Here is a 22,068-nt window from a genome sequence, read left to right on the forward strand (position 1 = left end):
GCTGGGGGATAGGAACAGTAAGTGTTAAAGGCATCTAGCGAGTAGAGGCCAAGAATGCAGCTAACCATCCTGCAGTGCACAGGGCAGTCCTCACAACAAATAATTACCCAGCCTTAAATGGCAATAGTGCCTTAAAACAATGCTAGAAATAAGACTATTCCTGTACAGTTGAGAATTCTACTATAGTAAAAATACTGAAATACTGTCATAAGATTGAACCAAAATGAAGATGCTTTGCAGAAGTTAAATCTTGATTTTCCTGAGTATATTAACCACATGGTAGGTGATTTGAAACACATTTCAAGATAATCAAACAAGATTATTAACCACTGGAATGTATGTGTTTGTGTCCAGATTCAAGGAATAGATTCTGTTGTCATTGGATTTTGACTATTACGGGATAATGGGAAGTGACTCTCCATTGCCCACCCGCTACCCCAATCTCCCTCTCAAGCATGACTTGAGCTTTATGCCTTTCCTTGTGCACCATGATGTATTGCATGAGGTATCTTACATTTTGTTTTTTAATTCAGAAAAGGGGCAGCAGAAAAGGATCCATCGAAATTAAGAAAATCAGATGTGTGGAGAAAGTAAATCTCGAGGAGCAGACGCCTGTGGAGAGACAGTACCCATTTCAGGTAAAGGGAAGAACAACATTACATTGGGTGGATACTTCTTCCTTTAATTTTTCTATTGTAAACTCAATATATCCAGGAAAAATAAGGATATTTCAAAATAATCTATTCAGACAATAACAAGGCTTGGAATATTCCCACATGGGAGTTGGGCATTTTGCTAAAATTCTGTCCACAGTCTGCCTTCTCTGGAGGGAAGGGAAGCAAGGCAGGAGTGTAAGTTGCAGTGACCTGACCTGCCTCAGGTCTGATTATCACTTTTAACACACATTGCTGAGTATCTCTGATGTGGTACACAGTAGTAGGCATACTATGGGGAACGAAACACTGCCCCTACCCCAAGGCACTGACAGGGAAGTGGCAAAATAAACTAATACACAGACCACTACAAAGCAGTGAGGGTGCGTGTTCAGGTGGAGGTCAGCAGAACGCATCCATGGAGTCCCAGGATGTGGAAGCTTCGTTCCTCACTCCAAGAGGCTAGAGAGATATTCTATTGGAGGTGACACTCAAGTTGGGAAGGACAAGTAAAATTCAGCCCAGCAAATATGAGAAGGACAGTGGGACAAAAGAAGCAGCAGGTGTCAAGGTGTCAAGGCACTGATGAGTGAAATAGTATGACATGTTTAGAGAGCACTAAGTAGTCCCTATGAATAGAAAAGTCCATGCGACAGTAAAAGAGATGAGCCTGGAGAGGTGACCATGCTAAGGAGTTTTCATTTTATCCTGAAGTATTTTAAACAATGGTATGGTATGGAGTGTATGCTGACAGTACCTTTTGGAAGTGGCCTAATCTAAGTCATGCCCAACTTTTCTTATATCATAAAAAGTTACATTTCTGATCTAAAGGTAGATGGATTGTCTTTCAGATGGCCTGACTACCCTGTGCTAGTATTAGGAACCTGTGGCTAAAAATGAAATACAATAATCCAGTTGATTAACAACCCATACTTCCCATTTGGAAAAAATATTACCAGGCCAGGCACAGTGGCTCATGACTGTAATCCCAGCACTTTGGGAGGCCAAAGAGGGAGGATCACTTGAGGCTGGGAGTTCAAGACCAGCCTGGGCAACATAGTGAGAACTCATCTCTACATAAGCATTTTTTTCACGAAAAAATTACCCAATGGGGGGAAACCAGGGGAAGTCATGCTCATGGAAGATGCTGCAAACTCACCTCACAGAGGCACAGGGTGCTCAAAAGATCACAGGCTTTGGAGCCCCCACAGAGTTCCTAGTCCCACCACTTATACTTGTGCAACCATAAACACATACTCAACTTCCATTTCTCATAGAGTTGAAAAAAGATTAAAATACTGAAGTAGCTAGGAAAGAGCCCAGCAACTAGTAAGTGTTTAACAAATGTGTATATTTACCAACCAGAGTTGAATAAACTAGAGAAAGATCTGGAGAAGATATTGTAACCTTCAAATGTTCAAACATTTGTCTTAAGAAATAGAAATATATTCTGGGGATTCCTGGGGTGCCACATGATTAAACAGATGGAAGTAACAGGGAGACATATTTTTACTCAAAGTAAGTGTGAACTGTATAATGATCAGAATATATGCATATTGGCAGAGATGACATAGTAAAGAACATTCCATCCTTGAAGGTATTTTTAAAGATAGAGCAGTTAAACATTTTCCAGTGGGCTGTAAGGAAATCATGCACTGGGTAGGCAAATGGACCAGAACAATCCTAAGACACGTGTAATGTCTAACATATTAATGTCCCTAGTCCGGGGCATCCGTGATGAGAACTCAGTGTTCACTACTACTATTGGGTGCATCATCGCTGTAATTTTCCAAAGTATAGGAGTGTCTGGGATAAAACAAACTGATAGCTGGAGGATTTTTTTAAGCAGATTTTTTTCCCATCTAATTCCAGAGCTGATGTATACTATATAAGCAAACTCAAGGTTTCTTTTGGATGACAAAAAATTTGCAGGTGCACCAAAGTGAATTAAGTGCAATTATATATAAACACACCAAATATTTTCCTTTCCAGATTGTCTATAAAGATGGGCTTCTCTATGTCTATGCATCAAATGAAGAGAGCCGAAGTCAGTGGTTGAAAGCATTACAAAAAGGTAATTCAAAAAAAGAAATGTTGAAAGAGAAAGGTCAAAAAAATGTCATAAAAGAGAGTCGTTTTTTGAGGCTTGGTGGAGGAAAGATATGGCAGTAAAAAGACTCAATGCCAAGAGACAATCTACTGATTTTCCTACTAATACCAGGGAATGTGTCAGACTCATCCTCATTTTTGCATTCGCATTGTTACATAAGGAAGCCTGTGGATCGGATACTCTGTCCCGCACAGAGCCAGTATTGTGCCTTCCCAGCAGCTTAGGGGAAGCCAGGCCACCTGCTCTCCACTCAGTATGCCTGCCTTTACCAGGGGGAAAGTCTAGGTCATCATGGGGATATGTCAAGTCCTGTAGGTACCAGACTTTTGATGTTTATAGAAAGTTACATCTAATACTTATACTGAGCATTTACCTTTTGCCAGCTACTTTTCAAATACTTGTAAAACATTTTTTTAGGTAACGCTCTTAACAACTCTATGGAAAGAGGTAATATTATTCTCCATTTTTCAGACAAGTGAAGTTTTTAAAACATGGCCAATGTCATAGATACAGTAATGAGGGACTCAGAACTCAATTACCTAAACCTGACTTTTTAACCAATACATTGTAAATGCTAGGCAAAACTGAAGATTTACTGACGCTTTTATTCAGTGATGTTTAGGCCGCCCTGGTAACAACTTTTGGTAGAAGGGAGAGAATCATTGTTAATGATTTGGCACTATAGTATTTCCCTCTGTGGTATTTTAAAGATGGGTAATGGTGTGAAAACAATATTTAACTCAAATGAATTGTTCCGTTTGTTGTGAAATTTCAGGTATTATGCTCCTAGATGGAGGAAGATTTTATTTTATTTTATTTTATTTTATTTATGTTTTAGATGATGATTCTTGCTCGGTACACCTCAAATTACACGCAGTTACTCCACTTTGATGCAAATATACCCTTTTCACACATGGGGCTTAATTTTTCCTTTGCATAAAAACGTTTAGCAACCCATTCTGCAGGTAGCAAGTGGTCTATTGGGGGACAGAAGCTTCCCTCTACCCACCACCAGCTCATTGAAATGAGAAAGGCAACCACTCTAGAGTTAGATACACCTGCAGCAAAGTCCTGCTTTGCTGTGTCGCCTAATAAAATCATCTAACATCTCTGGATTTAAGTTTCTTGACCTGTAAAATAGGAGATCACATTTCTTTTCTCCTAGAGCAGTCACGAGCCACAAATGAGGCACTCATAAATATATTAAAATATCTTATGCACAAACATGAGTCACTGTGGTTACACTAGGGCTTCTAGGAGGAGCCCTAAGATTCTGCTTCCCATTTAGTCTCCTTTGGTGGAATTTCCTGAGCGGTAGGTGCTATGTCCTATGTGCAGCTCTTGGTCATGCCCTGCTAGATCTCATGTGCCTGAGCAGCTCATGTGAAGACATATGAAATGTAAAGGAAGAGCAGAGAAAGAAGCAAAAACACATCTCCTAGCCCCTCATAAAACTGCAGAGAGTCCCCATCACTACAGCTGCCATATGCACAATAAGTGATTTGTCTCTATGCACAATAAGTAGTTTGTATCAGTTAGTGATGCTTTGGGCTGCAGGTAAAAAGACATCAAACAGTTGCTGAAGCAAATCCACTTTTGTTCTTCTCCCACAGTAACAAATGCAAAGGTAGGCAGTCAGTCAAGGGCTAGTGCAGCAACTCAGTGAAGTCAGTAGGTATGCAGGCTCCTCCTAGCTTTCTGCTCTGTTATCCTTAGAGGCTGCTGGAGAGATTCCAAATCTTCCCAGAAGCCTCCCTGCAAACTTATGTGCTTATGTCACATTATCCAGAACTATATCTGATGGCCATTGATGTGGAGGCTAGAGACAGTATCTTTTTTTTCCAGTCTCTGTGCTGGAAGATAGTGAGAAAGAAGGTGCATGGGATTTGCTCTCAAGTTGGCCAACCAACCTGCTGCAGGAAAACAAAGAGGTTCTCCTGCTCAAATATTCTCCCCTACAAAGTTTCATTGTACTATAATGACTCCTCCTGACTTTTGTGTCTATTATTTGGCTCAAGCATTATAAACTGAGGTAGACATTTAAGACAGAATTTTCCAGATGTTAACCTACACTTGGAAGGTTGGGGCTGATTCAGTGGTAACATAGGAGTGTGGAGTGTGTGTCAACTATCATGGTTCTGAATTCAACTAACCAGATGTGGAAAAAATGTGCCCTTCCTTCCAAAAATTAAAACAGAAGGGGGTTTTGCAGAGGAGTTGGCACCTGTACATCGTGATGTAGTAGAAAAAGCCTGAGGCTGAGTCTCAGGTCTGCTATTTATTAAGCTTGTGAACTTGAGCAATTGTACTACCTTTCTGCACTTCAGTTTACCTAACTGTGTGAGAGGTATAATAACAATAGCTACCCCTCAGGCTCTTGAATCGATTAAATTAGAGGACATGTGTAAAGGAAAATATGTAAATGTAAAGTCCTATAGATATATGAATATATGAGTTCCTCTTATTGTCATTATTAGGTGGTGAGATTGTTGCAATGTTGACTTTTGGATTTGGTTGGAAAAAGAATTAGTTACCCAGGAAACCAAATCCATGTAGTAAGGAAATAATAGGAATCCCAACACGCGGAGGCCAGGAGCTTAGAGAGTAGGAAGGCAAGTAATGTGCTCAAGAGATTGCAATGGCCATTTGGAACCAGAATTAGAAACTTACATTTTATAATTTTAACTCTTTTTGCCTTTTGTGATTTCTGCCACATGAAAACGCCAGCTTTTCAGCTAAACTGAGCTAAGTTAAATTAAGGGAATGATATCACTAAAGCCCACTGTTTATTGAACACCTACTTACTCTGGGTCAAACACTGCTAGCTGCTTTACATACATTATCTAACAGCCTCCCAAAGACCCGGTAAAGTAAGTATTATCTCCATACACTTCCTTGAGTCAGGACTGTAAAGGAGAAGCAGAACTCTCCTGGGATCAACATAAGGAAATCTCAAGACGAACATTAAGTCAAGAGAGAAAGAGTTAAAGGCACACATAGAACAAGCCCTTCTCACCTAGATACTCTTCTTAAAATATACTAAGATCTTGTAGGTTTCTCTGTTGAATTTCAAAAGAGGCTAATTTGTTATAGATTAAAATTTCATTTATTTGAATTATACATTGCCCTATTCCTGTGGCTTTTTAAAATATGCACATATTCCTAGGAAAGTAGCCCCATATACCATTCATTCCTTAGTATAAGCATGTCAAAGTCACAAAAGTCAAGGAAGGGATGAGAAGCAGTTCTAAATTAAGGGAAGCAAAGTGCCATGTGTGATTTTGAATTGGATCCTTGATCAGAAAAAAAGTGAGTGATTATAAAGGCCATTATTGGAATAATTAGAAAAATTTTAAAGATGAAATATTTATTAAATAATAAATGCAGGCAGAAAAAAGAATGAGTTCATGTCCTTTGCAGGGACATGGATGAAGCTAGAAGCCATCATCCTCAGCAAACTAACACAGGAACAGAAAACCAATCACCGCATGTTCTCACTCATAAGTGACAGTTGAACAATGAGAACACATGGACACATGGAGGGGAACATCACACACCAGGGCCTGTTGGGGGATGGGGGGCAAGGGGTGGGAGAGCATTAGGACAAATACTTAATGCATGGGGGGCTTAAAACCTAGATGATGGGTTGATGGGTGCTGCAAACCGGCATGGCATATGTATCCCTATGTAACAAACCTGCACGTTCTGCACATGTATCCCAGAACTTAAAGTAAAATAAAAATTAAAAAATTTTAAAAAGTAATAATAATCACATTGTATCGGTGTTAAATTTCCTGAGTTTGATAACTGTATTACATTTGTATAAGGGAATGTCCTTGTTAATATAAGTTATGTACTGAAGCATTTATGGATGACATTATTTAGGTCATACAATCTACTACTTTCTCATAAATTATTAAGCACAATATAATGATGATTTTAAAAGTGAAAAAATAATACCTATGTACAGAGAGAAAGTGATAAAGCAAATGTGACAATCAGTTAATAATTGGTGAATCTAGGTAAAAGACATATGGATGCTCATTGTATTAATTTTATTCTTGCAACTTTTCTGTACATTTGAAAATTTTCACAATAAAAAGTAGATAGAAGTGTATGTTTATCTGGGCCTTTTTAAAGAACTTTTTGCTAAAATTTAGCCCCACCCTTCCCCTTCTGCCACAAGAAAACACCATGTGCTATAACCCACTCTCTTTCTTTACAGATATATCTCTAAAATCCTAACATCAGGCTGATCTGTATATGCATTTTACTAGTTATTTTTTCTTCAAAAATGATATGTTATTGTGTTGTTCTCAACATACTCATGGTTAGACTTTTCTTTTTTCTTTTCGGCTTATTAACTGTTGAGTGAAAGACCTATATCCTTCTGGAACCATTTGCTCTTACCTTGGTTGCTGGCCAAATGGGGTTTTTATTGTTCTGTGATTACAGCACTTACTGAATATGTTTCTCCTCTTGGATCAACGTTTGCTAACGTCTTGTTTTCTTCCTGTCTGCTCCTCAGAGATAAGGGGTAACCCCCACCTGCTGATCAAGTACCATAGTGGGTTCTTCGTGGACGGGAAGTTCCTGTGTTGCCAGCAGAGTTGTAAAGCAGCCCCAGGATGTACCCTCTGGGAAGCATGTAATGTGTGATTCCTCTGTTGGACTGGACCTTGGGTGGATAGTGCTCCATTAGGCTAAACCTGCCAGAGGCCAGAAGAGCTTGCCAGAAAACAAGATGTGCCAGATTGGTTGGCATCATGAAAATTCAGCCTTGCAGATGCTATGTGACAAATGAAATCTCATTCTAGGGTCAATTGAGTCATGGCCATTAAGATAATAACAATATTAACGTCTGCCATTCTTTCATTTCATGAGAAACATTTTAAAAATTTTAATCATTAATCAAGCAATGAGCTGTTATTTCCTCCCATAATTTTTATTGGTTCAAGATAAACTCCAAAAAGGTAGAATATGTTGGATATGTCATCATGGTTCAAACAGCTAGGTTTCCAGTTTGATAAGAAAACCAGCTCGCTCTTCTTATAAATAACAAAAACCACAAATTGAAAAAACAACATTCTTTTTTTAAAAAAAAAAAAAAAAGAAAGATATAATTTAAGTAACACTTTTCATCACCATATATACTAAAATGATGGTCAACTTTTAAAATATATTTTTAAAGCAGTTTGCCATTCTGTATATGTGTGTTAATTTCTTAATGACATGAGAGAAGGGGTTGCTTTATGTGAAATCAGATTCTATCCAGAGTTGTATTCCCAGGGAAACAAGAGGGACTTATATATATTTAAAGTTTATAATTATTTAACATAAAGTTGTCAAAAAATACAAAATAGGAGAACTTATTTTGGTAACAGTTTTACCAGCCTGGACAAAATATGCCTGGATTACAATGGCTTTACAGAATTGAATGAGATCAGCTACAGAATAGAACTTCATGAACTGGAAAAGATACAGACACATAAAATATTTTTTAAATTCACTTCATAACGGTATTGATACCCAACAATCATGTTAATGCTACTACTGGTCATTTTACCCCCAAAAATCAATTAATAAGTATTCATTGTGTTTTCCATCTTAATTAGACTATACAATGAATATTTATTAATCTCAAATAGATCACATTGCTCTGTATACTCATGAATTATAGTGATTTAATGAACTCTACAGATTGGCTGCACATGGGCCTTCCCTCCACTGTAAGGGACTGAGGAGTAATGTCTCCTTATGGTGTTAATCATTTTCCCCAGTGGTTTTGTCTATGGTCTTTTATCATTACCTAGCAGGTCAGATTCCAGCTTTGACCATGCCCTAACTTTCTGGAAGGAGCAGGAAAAAGGCCAGAGAGAGCACTGCCTTGGGATTGCCTTCCTAGGCTCTGTCTGGATGACACTCGGCATGTGTTCTGGGTGCCACAGGTGCTGTGCCTCTGAGGAAAACTAGAGTGTAGAGGTGTTGCAGTTCCTGAGCAGCTGTAATACTGTCTATCTGTCCAAGTACAACTTATTCCCTTGGCTTCTTCTGCTGAGCTACCAGGAAGTCCATGGGCATAACAACTAAAAGAAAAAGTTGGGTGTCTTTATTTCTTTTTGTCCAAGATGCCTTGATCCACCCTTTTTCCAGGATACATGGCCTACATAGGAGCTGGGCCTTATATAGGAAAGCTACAGAATCACTCCAGATGTTGTGTCTGGATTCACTTAATCTGGAGTATTGCTCACACAAGCTGGTTCATTCTTTTAATTCATAACATTGAGTGTTTCTCTTTGTTTTGTTTAAAGTTCCTTCTGATATTACTTTGTTTTAATGCTCAGATGCTAATCTGCATATTGCAGTCAATGAAGAGAAATACAGAGTTCCTACCTTCCCAGACAGAGTGGTAAGTCAATATTTTAAAAATGTTTTTCATGGTCAGGATATATTAAATAAATCAAGAGTTGCCAGATTCAAGACTAGAAAATGTGGAATTCATTTAGACTTCCCAGCAAAGAGAGAAAAACCATGAGCTCCAGACAATAGCTATGGGTGGTATTGAATAGTGGATTCAAATATAGAACCATTGTAATATCTGATATTTTTGTATTTAATTGTTATGTCTTTTCCTAGCCAGTAAGCCCATAAATAGTCACCAAAAAAATGTGTACATGTGGGAGATGTCCTTAAGATGGCATCACACATAACAGGCAGCTGTTATTAGCTGTCATTCTTTCCCTACCATCAACATGGCCAAGACTGTTTCATGGAAGTATCCTGGTGTTGAAATGGAACTCTATAGGACAAAAGCAGAAAACAACATAATTCTTTCCCTCCATTATCCCTTCAAAACTATTCAGTGGGCTTTCTTCCCCGCTTCCAAATAAAGTCTTTGCCAGATTCCATAGTTTTGCAGTCACTCTGAAATGATAAAAAATTTCCCCATTACTTGTAATCATGAGAACAGCCTCTGAATTGTTCCACCCAATGTTATTATCATATGACTGCAAACATCATTCCAAGTTAAACATCCTTCACCTAGCTTGGGCCTGCATCACCTGGCAGCCTGCTTTTGGGGAGGGATTTTGGAGTGGCTGAGGTTCATGGCCCTTTCAGAGTTAGTTCCAAGGAAGACGAGGTCTAATTAAAAAAAGACACACATAGCTGTTTCTGTCATGATGTGGTGGTAGTATCTGAGTGAGTTTTCCAGCACTGATTCTTTATCTCATGGGAGACTTTTGGGAATTTCCTACTGAAGGGCAGATCCATATGTAGTTTTATGACAGGGGAGAGATTTTGATCCTCAGCTCTTGGATTTTCAGATTTTCAGCCCTCAACCTTTCAAGATGGCTGTCAGCCAACTTTTTCCCAAGGGTGGAGTTGGCCTATAAGAAAACAAACAAAACCTTGATTGCTCTGGTTAATTAAGCTGTATGTAGCTCTTTCTTGAAGTACAGGCTACTGCTCTCTTTTTGCTCCGCTCTCTTAGATTCATAGCCACAGCCTCCTGTTTTTAGGGTTCCCAGGCAGGTGTGAGCCTCCTCAAATGCCAGGATACACACAAAATGGCTTCCCAGTGGTTCTCTAGAAGTTCACCTGAAAGCAAGGGGATATCTCCACCCGCCTATTGGATCTATGGTGTCTTGGGTACTTATTTTCAGCTACACACATTCACACACACTTACTTCTCTCTTTCTAAGTAAAAGCAACATAATTTTTGTGAATCAACATGAAAGACAAAAATAATCCATGATTGTAGTAGACTGAATAATGTCCCCCAAATTTCATGTCCATGTAGAACCAACCTCAGAATGTGACCTTATTGGAACTAGGATCTTTGCAGACATAATTAGTTGAAGATCAAGATGAAATCACACAAAAGATGAGAGTGGGCCATAAATCCAATGACTAGTAAGATGAGAGGACACAGAGAGATACACAGAGGAGAAGGCCATGTGAAGACCTAGGAAGAGATTGGAGTTATGTTACCACAGGCCAAGGAACACCTGTTTCTTAGTCCATTTGTGTTGCTACTAAGGAATACCTGAGGCTGGGTAATTGATAAAGAAAAGAGGTTTATTTGGCTCACCGTTCTGCAGGCTGTACAAGTAGCATAGCACTGGCATCTGCATCTGATGAGGGCCTTAGACTGCTTCCAGTCTAAGGAAGGAAGGGGAGCTAGTGTGTACAGAAATTGCACGGTAAGAGAGAAGAAGCAAGAGAGAGGGAAGGGAGGTGGCAGACTCTTTTCAATAACCAGCTCTCATGGAAAATCATAGCGTGAGAACTCATTCACTACCATGAGAATGGCACTAGGCCATTAATGAGGGATTGCCCCTATGACCCAAATACCTCCCGTTAAGCTCTACCTCCAACATGGAGATCACACGTCAACATAAAATTTGAAGGGGTCGAATATCCAAACCATAGCAACTTGGAAGGACCAGAAGCTGGAAGAGGCAAGCAAAGATTTTCTCCTAGAGGCTTCAGAGTAAATACAGCAATGCTGAAACGTTTATTTTGACTTCTAACCTCTAGAACTGTGAAATAATAAATTTTTGTGGTTCTAATCCACCAGACTTGTAGCAATTTGTCATGGAAGCCCTAGGAAACAATTATAATGGTTAGGAGTTTTTACTTTGTTATTAGCAACATTGCTGTTTGGGTTTGAAAATATGTTTCAGTCCTGAAGCTTGTAAAGTATGGCCCTCTAAAACACCTAGGAGAAACGCCCAGATTAGGCAAATCTATAAAAACAAAGGGTGATCAGTGGTTGCCTGGGACCAGAGTAGGGATGGGAATTGACTGCAAATAGGTATGAGGGATCTTACTGGAGTGATGGAAAGACTGGGTTGTGGTGATGGTTATACAAGTTGATAAATTTACAGAAGTCACTGAATTCTGCACTTTAAAAAGGATGAATTACCAATAAAGTTTGTTTTTGACAACTCTAAGAGCAGAAGATAATTTAAGAGCCAGAAACCATTGCATCTAGTCTCCAGCAGGGAATTTTTTTGGCCAATGTAGTGAAAATTATCAGTTAGGCAAATCAGTGGCTAAGGGTTCATAAGCCTGTATTGATTATAAGCTTCCCAGATGAACCATGGATCAGAGGGTATCATGTAAAGTATGTTTTTCTTTGTTTTGTTTTTTACCAGAGTGTTCAGTAGAGGGCTTATTTTCTGAATGGAGGAAATAAAAATCAGCTCTCTAGCTGTTCTGTTCTAAGAGATTTCCTTAAATGATTTCCATTTAAGGAACTTCCCAGTGCATTTTTCTTTGGAGATAGCCCACTTCACAGCTCATAAATAACACTGTCCTGCATAATTAAAATTTCTAGAATGTCAAAGCCTTAACTCCAAGTAAATGAAATTTCTGAAAAAGTAAAATACAGCATGACAAAAATGTTAAATGCATCTCTGTCTGTCACACACGCACAGACACACACACACACACACATTGTGAATTTTTACCTGAAGTATAACATGAACATAGAAAAGCACACAAATCCTAAGTGTTCAGCTTGATGAATTTTCACAAACTGAACACTTCTCTATAATCCACCCTCAGATAAAGAAACACAACATCACAGAATCCTAGGGACACCCTGATGTTCCCTTTCAGTCATTACTACCCTCCAAAAGTAGTTGCTAACCTGATTTATAACATCATAGATTGTTTGCCTGATTTTGACTTTTATATGAATGGAATTATAAAGTGTATAGTCATTTATTGTGTGTCTTCTTTTCTTTAATTTATGAGATTTGCCTTTTTTTAAGTATGTGATTGTAGTTTACTGTCATCATTGTATAGAATTCAGTTGTGTGAATATACAACTGTTTTGGTTTCTTATTACTGTTCTAACAAATTACCATACAAATTTAGTGGCTTAAAGCAACAAACATTTATTCTCTTATAGTTTGGAAGATCTTATGTCTAAAATGGATCTGCACAGCTGTGTTTCCTCTGGAAGCTTTAGGGAAAAATCTGTTTCTTTGCATTTTCCAGTTCCTAAGGGGTACTTACATTCATTGGTTTCTGACTCCTTCCCCCGTCTGCAGAACCAGAAGGTCGCAGCTCCTCTGCTGTCTAATCTCTGCTTCCATCCTCACAGCTCTCTAATCTCTGACCACCTTATCTCCCTTTTATAAGGGCCCTTTTGACCACATCAGGCCCACCCCCACAAAATCCAGAATAGTCACCCCATCTCAAAATCCTTAACTTAATTACAATCTGCAAAGTCCCTTTTACCATGTAAGGTATTCACGGATTCTGGGAATTAGGACATGAACATGTTCGGGAGACCATTATTCAGCCTTCAACAACCACAACATGTTTATTATTTTATTCTCTTGATGGGCATGTAGGCAGTTTCTAGTTTTTATCTAATTAAAATCTGCTATGAACATTCTTTTACAGGTCTTTTGGTTTCACTGTTGGGTATATATACATATAATTTATGAGTCATAGGGTATGACCAGATGCACATCCAGATTTACTAGATTCTGCAAACAAATTTCCAATGTTGTTGTACCACTTCATACTCCAACCAGCAAAAGTATGAGTTCCAGTTGCTCCATATCCTTGCTCATACCTTTCTTCTTTCCTTGCCTCTTTCCTTCCTCCCTTCCTCCCTCCCTTCCTCCCTCCCTTCCCTCTTTCCTTTCTCTTTCTTTCAAGAACTGATATACTTAATCATCAGTTCCCAGTACCTGAATCTGTGCCTCACTGTGATGTGTTAAAATCTCTTCCCCTCCAAAGCTGAAGATACCTCGGGCAGTTCCTGTTCTCAAAATGGATGCACCATCTTCAAGTACCACTCCAGCCCAATACGACAACGAATCAATGAAAAACTATGGCTTCCAGCCACCATCTTCAAGTACCACTGTAGCCCAATATGACAGCAACTCAAAGAAAATCTATGGCTCCCAGCCAAGCTTCAACATGCAGTATATTCCAAAAGAAGACTACCCTGACTGGGGGCAAGAAAGAAAACTGAAAAGGTAATCCCCAGCTTTCAGACCAGCTGCCCAGCATGTAGAGTAAACACTACCCCGCTACCCTGAACCTCAGCCTCAAAGCTGTTAATCCAGGCCTTAGGCTGTCCTCTCAGAAAATGTTCAGTGCTTGAGCCAGAAGCCTGGGGAAGCAGTGGCCCCACTGGGGCTGAGAAGCATAAATTTTCCATTTAGATTATCCAATCTAATGCTCTCAATAATGAATGATCATTGTATTCCCTTCCCTTTCTCCTCCTTCTCCCCGCAAATATCTCCACATTCCAGAATACAGAATCTTTGAAATCTATCCTTTATATGAAAGAGCTTAGGATGGGCTTACTTCTGCAATGTGCTTCGGTGTCACTAGCCAGATGGCAAATAGCATTTCAAGCAAGGCCATGGCTTGCCTTCTTGGAATGTACAACCTCGCCTCTCCTGACCTGATTAGTCTTCTCACAGTTTTTAGCCTAAAGATTCTATCTAAAGCCAGAATTGAAAATTCCTTGAAGGCAACATGTAAATTGTGTATGTATATATCTCTTGGTCTGGCACTGAATTTGCCCTACACTCGATGCCAAATAAATGCTGAACTGAATTGCAAGATGACCATATGGAAAGGGTCAAGTGACTTCCCTTCCTTATTTCCTGTCTCAGACCTCCTTCCTATCACATTGTCTACTCTCTGCCATCTTCTCACTCGGTTGTCAGCATCCCTGCAGGGAAGTCATGTCTGCCTTTCCCCACAATGGATACAGATCATCTCTCTCACTCACCATGTATCTCTTTTCATAGTTATTTTTCCTGTGTCCTTTTATTCCTTTGTTCTTTCCATCCTCATCATTTTTGCCTAAAGCCAATTACTCAAAGTTTCAATAATACAGGGCCATACGGAATTTGAAATAATGTAAGTGTATTCTTCTTGATTTTTTTTTCAGTATAATAAGCCATGGTCCCTTTCATTCCAAAGTGGAACTAGAATCCTAGTGTATTAATCCTGGTGCCCAAGGGATGGGATTACATTTGTGTGCCTGTAGCCCACCGTTCTTGTGGAAGGAGACGATCAGTAAACCCAGATGCAAGGAGAGTGGAAGTCGTGTTAATGGTGTTCCAGGTCCCCTTCCTGACAGAAACTCCAGTGATTCACTGAGAGAGGTGTGAGGTGAAACTGACTGACCTGTTTTCAAATAACCAGGAAGAACTGTTGATTCACATGGGGTTGCTGCCCAGCTACCAACTCATAAATTGCCAGATCCAACCTTTATTTAAAATGTCAATATTTTGTTCATTAAAATATTATTTATCTTGATTATTGAGTTTTTTACACTCCCTTAGATTTGCACCTCCTTAGGTTTGGTCCCAACTGTGGATTTTCCCTAGAACTTCAGGAATCTAGTTATTTTAACAAAGGATTGATTGATCACCTCTTAGCATGAGCAGCATTGTGTCTGAGAGTGAATTATAATAATTGCTAAAAGGTCTTCATGGAGCTTGACTTTTTAAAGTGCAGCCATGATTCTCAGCTCATATATGGTGGGATAATACTTTTTATCAACTTTCTTCTTATAATCTTCCCCTGAGCTTCTTTTTAATCTGTTTTCTGTTTAGTAAGATAATCTATGCTCCTATTAAATCATTCAAATATTACAGAATATTCCATTTGCATTCCCCTAAAATGTTTTCTATGCACATGTGGCCATGTGCATAAAAAGCAAGTAAGTTCTCATGATACAGTCTTTGCCATTTGTTCTTTTCACTTGACATCTTCAGCATTTTTCCTATTTGAATACATGAGGATACACCTGACTTTTAAAATTTCATTTTCATTTAATTTTGGTAAAATATACATAACATAAAGTTTACCATCTTAATTATTTTTGAGCATACAGTTCAGTAGTGTTAAGTACATTTACATTGTTGTGCAAATTACCTGATTATTTTTAATGTCTGTAAAGTACTCATTATATAGCTATTAGGTAAACCTAAGTGATGCACTATTGATGGACATTCTCTAAGTGTTTTTAGAAACAACAAGGCTAAATAAAAGCTATTCTAGTGGGCAAGGCTCTTTGGGAAGGTTTGGCATTTTAGAGTTTAAGGGCTTTATCTAGGCATTCCTTGAAATAGAGCCAGGGGAGCATTTCCTTGCTAAGGAAGCTTGTTTCTATGAACTGTGGTTTTGAAAAAAAGTCTGGACTATGAAGGCAAACAGGAAATAGGTCCTACATTCCAGATAAAACAGCCTTTAGACTTTGAGAGGTAGGCACTTCTTCATGCTCTGCTTAATACTCCAAATAAAAGAGATAAAATGATCTATGGCAGAGGATGATGAAAATCCTGCTTATCCATCTGTGTCCAGAAGGAGTAAAAAGATCAGCATTTTCAAGAATTTTAATTGTAGTCACATTAGCAAAGAGGAAAATAAATTATTTTAAAATATATAAGTGACAGAATGCTTGCATATCTATAAGAAAATCAGGGCAAATCCAATCAAGATGATTTATTAATCCAGATTTTCCATTGTTTGGGGTCATTATGAGCCATTATTAACAATTTTCTTTTGTTTAGGAATGTTGCCAAACTACTGCTTTTTTATTTTTATTGGAATGCCTGAAAGAATCAAAATGTGAAAGTAACTCATTAGCTTAAATTTCCCAAACAAGTGAAATGTGTGGGTCAAAATGTCAAATAAAGCTAAAACATATATGAACAAAATGACTTCTGTCATTTAAAATTTATAAGTAGACATATGTTTATAAACGTACAAAATGTCTCTTTTTTGCAGTAGCAGCAGCAGTGAAGATGTTGCAAGTAGTAACCAAAAAGAAAGAAATGTAAATCACACCACCACAAAGATTTCATGGTAAATCAAATTCACATATTCCTCTACATCCAGAATATGCTTCCATTTTCAGGAAAACTTAACAAACTTGCAATAATTTTGCAGCTAGGCTTTGTACTTAAGGTAAATATAAAGCAAAAAAGTCTATGTAGTTTGCCTCTCTAGACCCTGAATGGATGACTTTTGGGTTCTAGTTTTTCTTGCACTGACTTTTCCTAGCCAGCATCCATGACATACACCAGTAGTAGCACGGACATTAGTATACCTGACCTAGGCATCTCTAGAGGGAAGAAACGCAACCTAGAATTGAATAACTCTTCCATAAGAATAGCTATATACACAACCCCATTTTTTTTTAACTTTATACTACACCCATCTCTAAAGGAGTCTTCATCTATTTCATGAACCCACTCTTTGGAAAAAGTGAAAAAAAATACAAGTTCCTCTGGGGGCTTCCTGGGGATCTCCTGTATCAAGGAACCATTCTTTCATCAAAACTTGGCATAAGCCCAACTTTTGAGTGACTCTATCTTTACTGTTGCTGTGTTGATACCTTCCCAGGTGCAGAAGGAGAAACCTAACAATCTAAATGTTAGGTGGATAAAATCAGGGTGGGATTTGATATTGCATGGCTAGGCACTTGGATTATTTCTTGGTGCTTTTTTGCACTTACGTTTTTCTCAACTTTTCTTAAGGGGATTCCCTGAGTCAAGTTCATCTGAAGAAGAGGCAAACCTGGATGATTATGAGTGAGTATGGAAAGTCTTATGGGTTCTTCTAAAACTAGACATAGATACTTCTACTCTTTTCCTCAAAGACATGAAAACAGATGACTGAGACTGTCTCAGGAGGCTGTATTTACATGGGTAAACTCATGTAAGGTTCTGGGTCATTTTTCTAGGTGACAGGTGACAATGAGCTGGGTTGTTACCAATGAAAGTATTTTCCCCAAAACTGGATTATCTAAATTGGCTGCAAATACTCATTGGATTTATCATATGTCCAGCATCACCTTCATTTTACTTTGTCTTTGTAGATGTAGCATATAATGTTTCTGCTCGTTATTTCTTTCCTGGAGACCTCTAATTAAGGTGGTGTTTGAAAGCTCTTACTAACATTGAGTAATATTTTTGGAGAAGTTATTAATGATGCAGTAATTTTACAGGGTAGCACAAATGACACCTTGAACATGGCAATATTTATGTCAACAAATCTCTATTCTTAGGGTGAGCTTGGTTTTTTGGTTTTTTTTTTTGTTTGTTTTAGACAGAGTTTTGCTCTTGTTGCCCAGGCTGGAGTGCAATGGCACGATCTCAGCTCATTGCAACCTCCACCACTTAAGTTCAAGCGATTCTCCTGCCTCAGTCTCCCGAGTAACTAAGATTACAGGCGCCTGCCACCACGCCCAGCTAATTTTTGTATTTTTAGTACAGACAGGGTTTTGCCATGTTCGCCAGGCTGGTCTTGAACTCCTGACCTCAGGTGATCCACCCCCCTTGGCCTCCCAAAGTGCTGGGATTACAGGTGTGAGCTACCGCACCCAGCTAATTATACACTTAAAATAGCTTAAAGAATATAATTAATTGTTTGTAACTCAAAGGATAAACGACTGAAAGGATGGATACCCCATAATCCATGATGTGATTGTTACACATTGCATGCCTGTATCAAAACATCTCATGTACCCCATAAATATATATACCTGCTGTGTACTCACAAAAATTAAAATAAAAATTACACCTGGACATCAGGCATAAATTGGACTTCTGGGCAAATAAGAATGTGTGGTCACCCCAAATATACTGAGGAGGTTGGCCTAAGTTTCCTTCCAAAATCTAAGGGTCCATCATTCTATAAATAGGGACAAATAATTGTCTCCTAGATGTAAAGATTAGTGTTAAGAAGAGGTGGGAATAATACAGCATATTGCATTTCTCAGACACTTGATACCAAATGGCACAGAATTCACTTGGATACTAGGATTATGTATATTTCCAGTTCTGTTTTTGTACAAGTGTTGTATTATTGATTTATTGGTTACATGTGAAACAGGAACTTTTCCAAAGTACGTGCTACTGTTTTCACTCCTCCTCTCATCTCTAACCCAGCCTGGCCCTAGCCATACCTGTTGCATTGGGGAAGATGTGCTGTACCCTCCACCTCTTTGTGGCATGGTCTCTTTACCACTTTCTAGCTCTCTTTCAGCTTTACTTTCTTCCCTAACATCTATTCGCAGGAAAGCATTGACGGAGTAATTCATACTAAGGCATAAAAGACTGAGAATGACCAACCCATGGTCATTTCCAAAGATAATTGCACTTTAATGAAACACAAAGACTTAAACCAATGGGAGTGAACCTCTAATTGTGGATTGTAGTCTTTAGCATTTAAATAAGTTGGAAATCTTTCTCTGATTGGGTAAGCCCAGATATGACCATTTAGACAGTCTCTATTCCCATCTTTTCTGAATGCAAGTGGTGTGTGAGAGACAGACATTGAGGAAATTCTCAGGGAAGACTTGTCCTCTTAAAATCAAAAAGATACCAAAGGGAGCTCGGGATTATAGGGCTATAGGATCTGGGACTCAGTCACCTCACATTGTGCTTGATGCTCTCCCAGCTTCCTATTCTATCGGTGTCATGGGAGTTTTTGTTTTATGGCCATAATTTCATGAGCAATTCCAGTCAATTCCATTAAAGACAGAAGCACTAAGCACTGAGATTTAGATAGAAAATCATGTGTTAATGAACTAGACTAGGCCAGGCCAGGCACAGTGGCACATACCTATAATCTCAGCACTTTGAGAGGCCGAGCTAGGTAGATCGCTTGAGCTCAGAAGTTTGATACCAGCCGGGGCAACATGACAAAACTTTGTCTCTACAAAAATACAAAAATTAGCCAGGTGTGGTTGCCCATGCCTGTAGTCCCAACTACTTGGGAGGCTGAGGTGCGAGGATCACTTGAGCCCGGGAGGTCAAAGCTGTAATGAGCCGAGATCATGCCACTGCACTCCAGCCTATGTGACAGAGTGAGATCCTGTCAAAACAAAAAAAAACAAAACAACAACAACAACAAAAACCCTTATGCCTAGGACTCTGCTGCTCTGTCATTGAAATACTAAAATATTATTTAAAACAATAAGAGGCAGGCCTCAGCAAAATTATGACACAGGCAACGTTTGTATGTGTGTGGGGGGTATAATGTATAGGGTATATAGGTTATATCACCTTGCCTCTCCAGGTCTCTCTCCTGATTCCTGGTTTTCTTCCTTCTATTCCCCTGTAGGTACATATCCTGTATCATAGCTCCTGAAGGGCCTTTTGATTAGCTAGTATTACCTTAAAATGTTGACTAATAAGAAAACCTATCAGTTAATATTTCAAGTATTAGTTATACAGTATCCATAATGGTAGAGTTGAAAGAGACTTTCAGACTTATCAAGATCAACCCTCTCCCTAGTTTTATGGGCAGGGAAGTCCAAGGTCAAACAAGGCCAAGTGGCTTGTTCGAAGTCATACAATTACACATAGGGAAGTTATGCCTAGAACCCAGACCTCCAAGCTGGGTGGCCTAAGGCTCTTTCTATTTTATTGAACTGTCCACCAGCTTACATCCCTTCCCAAAACTCATACAGAGATTATACAGAGAATCACTTCCTATCTATTCCTGCCAAGTTCTGAGATATCTTCTACATTGAATTTCTCCTACAACTCCTCCCTTCTGCCCTCACCCTCCTCTTGTACTTCTTTCCTCTGCAAATGTTATCTTCTAGCCAGTCGGTCCTCCCACTCACCCAAACCCATGCTACATCCCACCCCGTGCCCTACTTTTACTCATTTCCTAAGTAGGACATTCTGTCTAAAACCCAAAGGCCACAGACATTGTTGCCCTCACATGAGAAACAGCTCTTGGCCTGTTGAGCTCCACATATAAAGTAAAAGCATTTGATCTGAAAATAGATGTTATCATCATATTATTACAAGGAAATTATATGACTGGAAGATAAGGGCTTTCATCCTCGGCAGCCCTGACTTTCCTCTTGGAATATTCTTCATAGGTCTAATCTCTAACCCTTACTCAAAATGGTAAAATGTAGGAAAACTTAGAAGTCACCCAGAAGAAAACCAAAGATTCCTAAATGCCAGCCCATTTAAAAATTAGATGTACAGACCCCACCCCAACATCAGAATTTGGTAATGGGGACTTAAGCATCTGTAGTTTTGAAAAGCTCCTCAAATGATTCTCTTGAGCAGTTAGGCTTGGAAACCCCTGAGGTAAGCCAATGCCTCATTTTACAGATTAGAAAGTTGAGTGTCAAGCTATACAATCTAAAACTTATTGATTCTCACATATAAATTTTTTTCCTTTTGCAGCTGGTTTGCTGGTAACATCTCCAGATCACAATCTGAACAGTTACTCAGACAAAAGGTAAATAGTCTTGTCTTTAAAACAGCCTCACAGAATCTCTTTGTATTTTGGGGTCCAGAGGCTGATGCATTTCTCATAGAAACCTTGCTGCTAATTATATAGTCAAGTCATTGTAGTGAGGCTTGTCCAGTCTGTGGGTTGCCCGACTCTTCATGTCTAGCCACTACTTCTGTGTCCATTATTTATTGCTGCATAATAAACCACTCCTAAATTTAGTGGCTTGAAGCAGCGGGATTTATGATATCTCGTGATTCTGTGAGTCAGCTGGGCCAGCAGTTCTTAGGCAGGTTTTGCTTAGGGGCACACCTGTGGCTGCATTTGGGTGGTGGGTTGACTGGGGGCTTGGGTTTAGCTGAGGCAGTCAAGTGGAGTTCCACAGTTCTTCCCCAAGCAGCCTCTCCATGTGCCTTTCTTGGGCCTCCTCACAGCATGGTGATCTCAAGGCAGTGGTTGAAGAGGACGAGCCCCACGGTGCAAGCACTTTTCAAGTCTCTGCTTTTGTTGTGTTTGCTAAGGTCCCGTTGGTCATAGCAAGTCACATGACTCAGCCTAGAGTCAGTATGGGAAGGGACTGCTCAGAGCATGAATAAAAGAAATGATTTATTGGAGGCTGTCAATGTAGCCATTAACCTGAGCTCTGTCACTGCTCATTAGCACCTAGACCAGAGTATAGCAGATGTGATACAGTATATGTTTATCTGACTTTATTACTAATTAGTATGGAATGCCAGTAGCAAACTCTTTTGATTTCTAAAAATGACACTTCGATATAGTTTAACCTGATAAAAACACTAAACACTACACTTATTTCTTTGAGGGGTGCTAGTGAGAATGTAATGACTTCATGTGGTGTTTTGTCACATTCATAGTTTATAATCTGCTCTTTCTGAACCTTCATCGCTTAGTATTAGCACAAGTCATTGAGAAAGACAGCTTGAGTATAGAACTTTAACAACTGATTTATTCTGGATGTTTGGTTTTCTAAAACCTTCCAAGGGCATGATACGGTGATACATGGTTCGAAATTGCATTTCTTAA

General features: G+C 39.0%; 1 protein-coding gene across 1 annotated transcript in view; it reads left to right on the plus strand.

The window, feature by feature from the left end:
• BMX (BMX non-receptor tyrosine kinase) overlaps positions 1-22,068 on the plus strand; it is a 45,924-nt gene that overhangs the window by 11,302 nt on the left and 12,554 nt on the right. Inside the window, exons 3-10 of the mRNA XM_025371830.1 lie at positions 534-638; positions 2,646-2,727; positions 7,292-7,411; positions 9,108-9,172; positions 13,528-13,769; positions 16,546-16,623; positions 17,298-17,351; positions 20,976-21,030. Of these exons, the coding sequence (XP_025227615.1) occupies positions 534-638; positions 2,646-2,727; positions 7,292-7,411; positions 9,108-9,172; positions 13,528-13,769; positions 16,546-16,623; positions 17,298-17,351; positions 20,976-21,030 (801 nt within the window). The remainder of the gene's footprint in view (positions 1-533; positions 639-2,645; positions 2,728-7,291; positions 7,412-9,107; positions 9,173-13,527; positions 13,770-16,545; positions 16,624-17,297; positions 17,352-20,975; positions 21,031-22,068) is intronic.

The sequence above is a fragment of the Theropithecus gelada genome, chromosome X (assembly GCF_003255815.1).
Source record: "Theropithecus gelada isolate Dixy chromosome X, Tgel_1.0, whole genome shotgun sequence".
In the NCBI taxonomy this organism is placed as follows: Eukaryota; Metazoa; Chordata; class Mammalia; order Primates; family Cercopithecidae; genus Theropithecus; species Theropithecus gelada.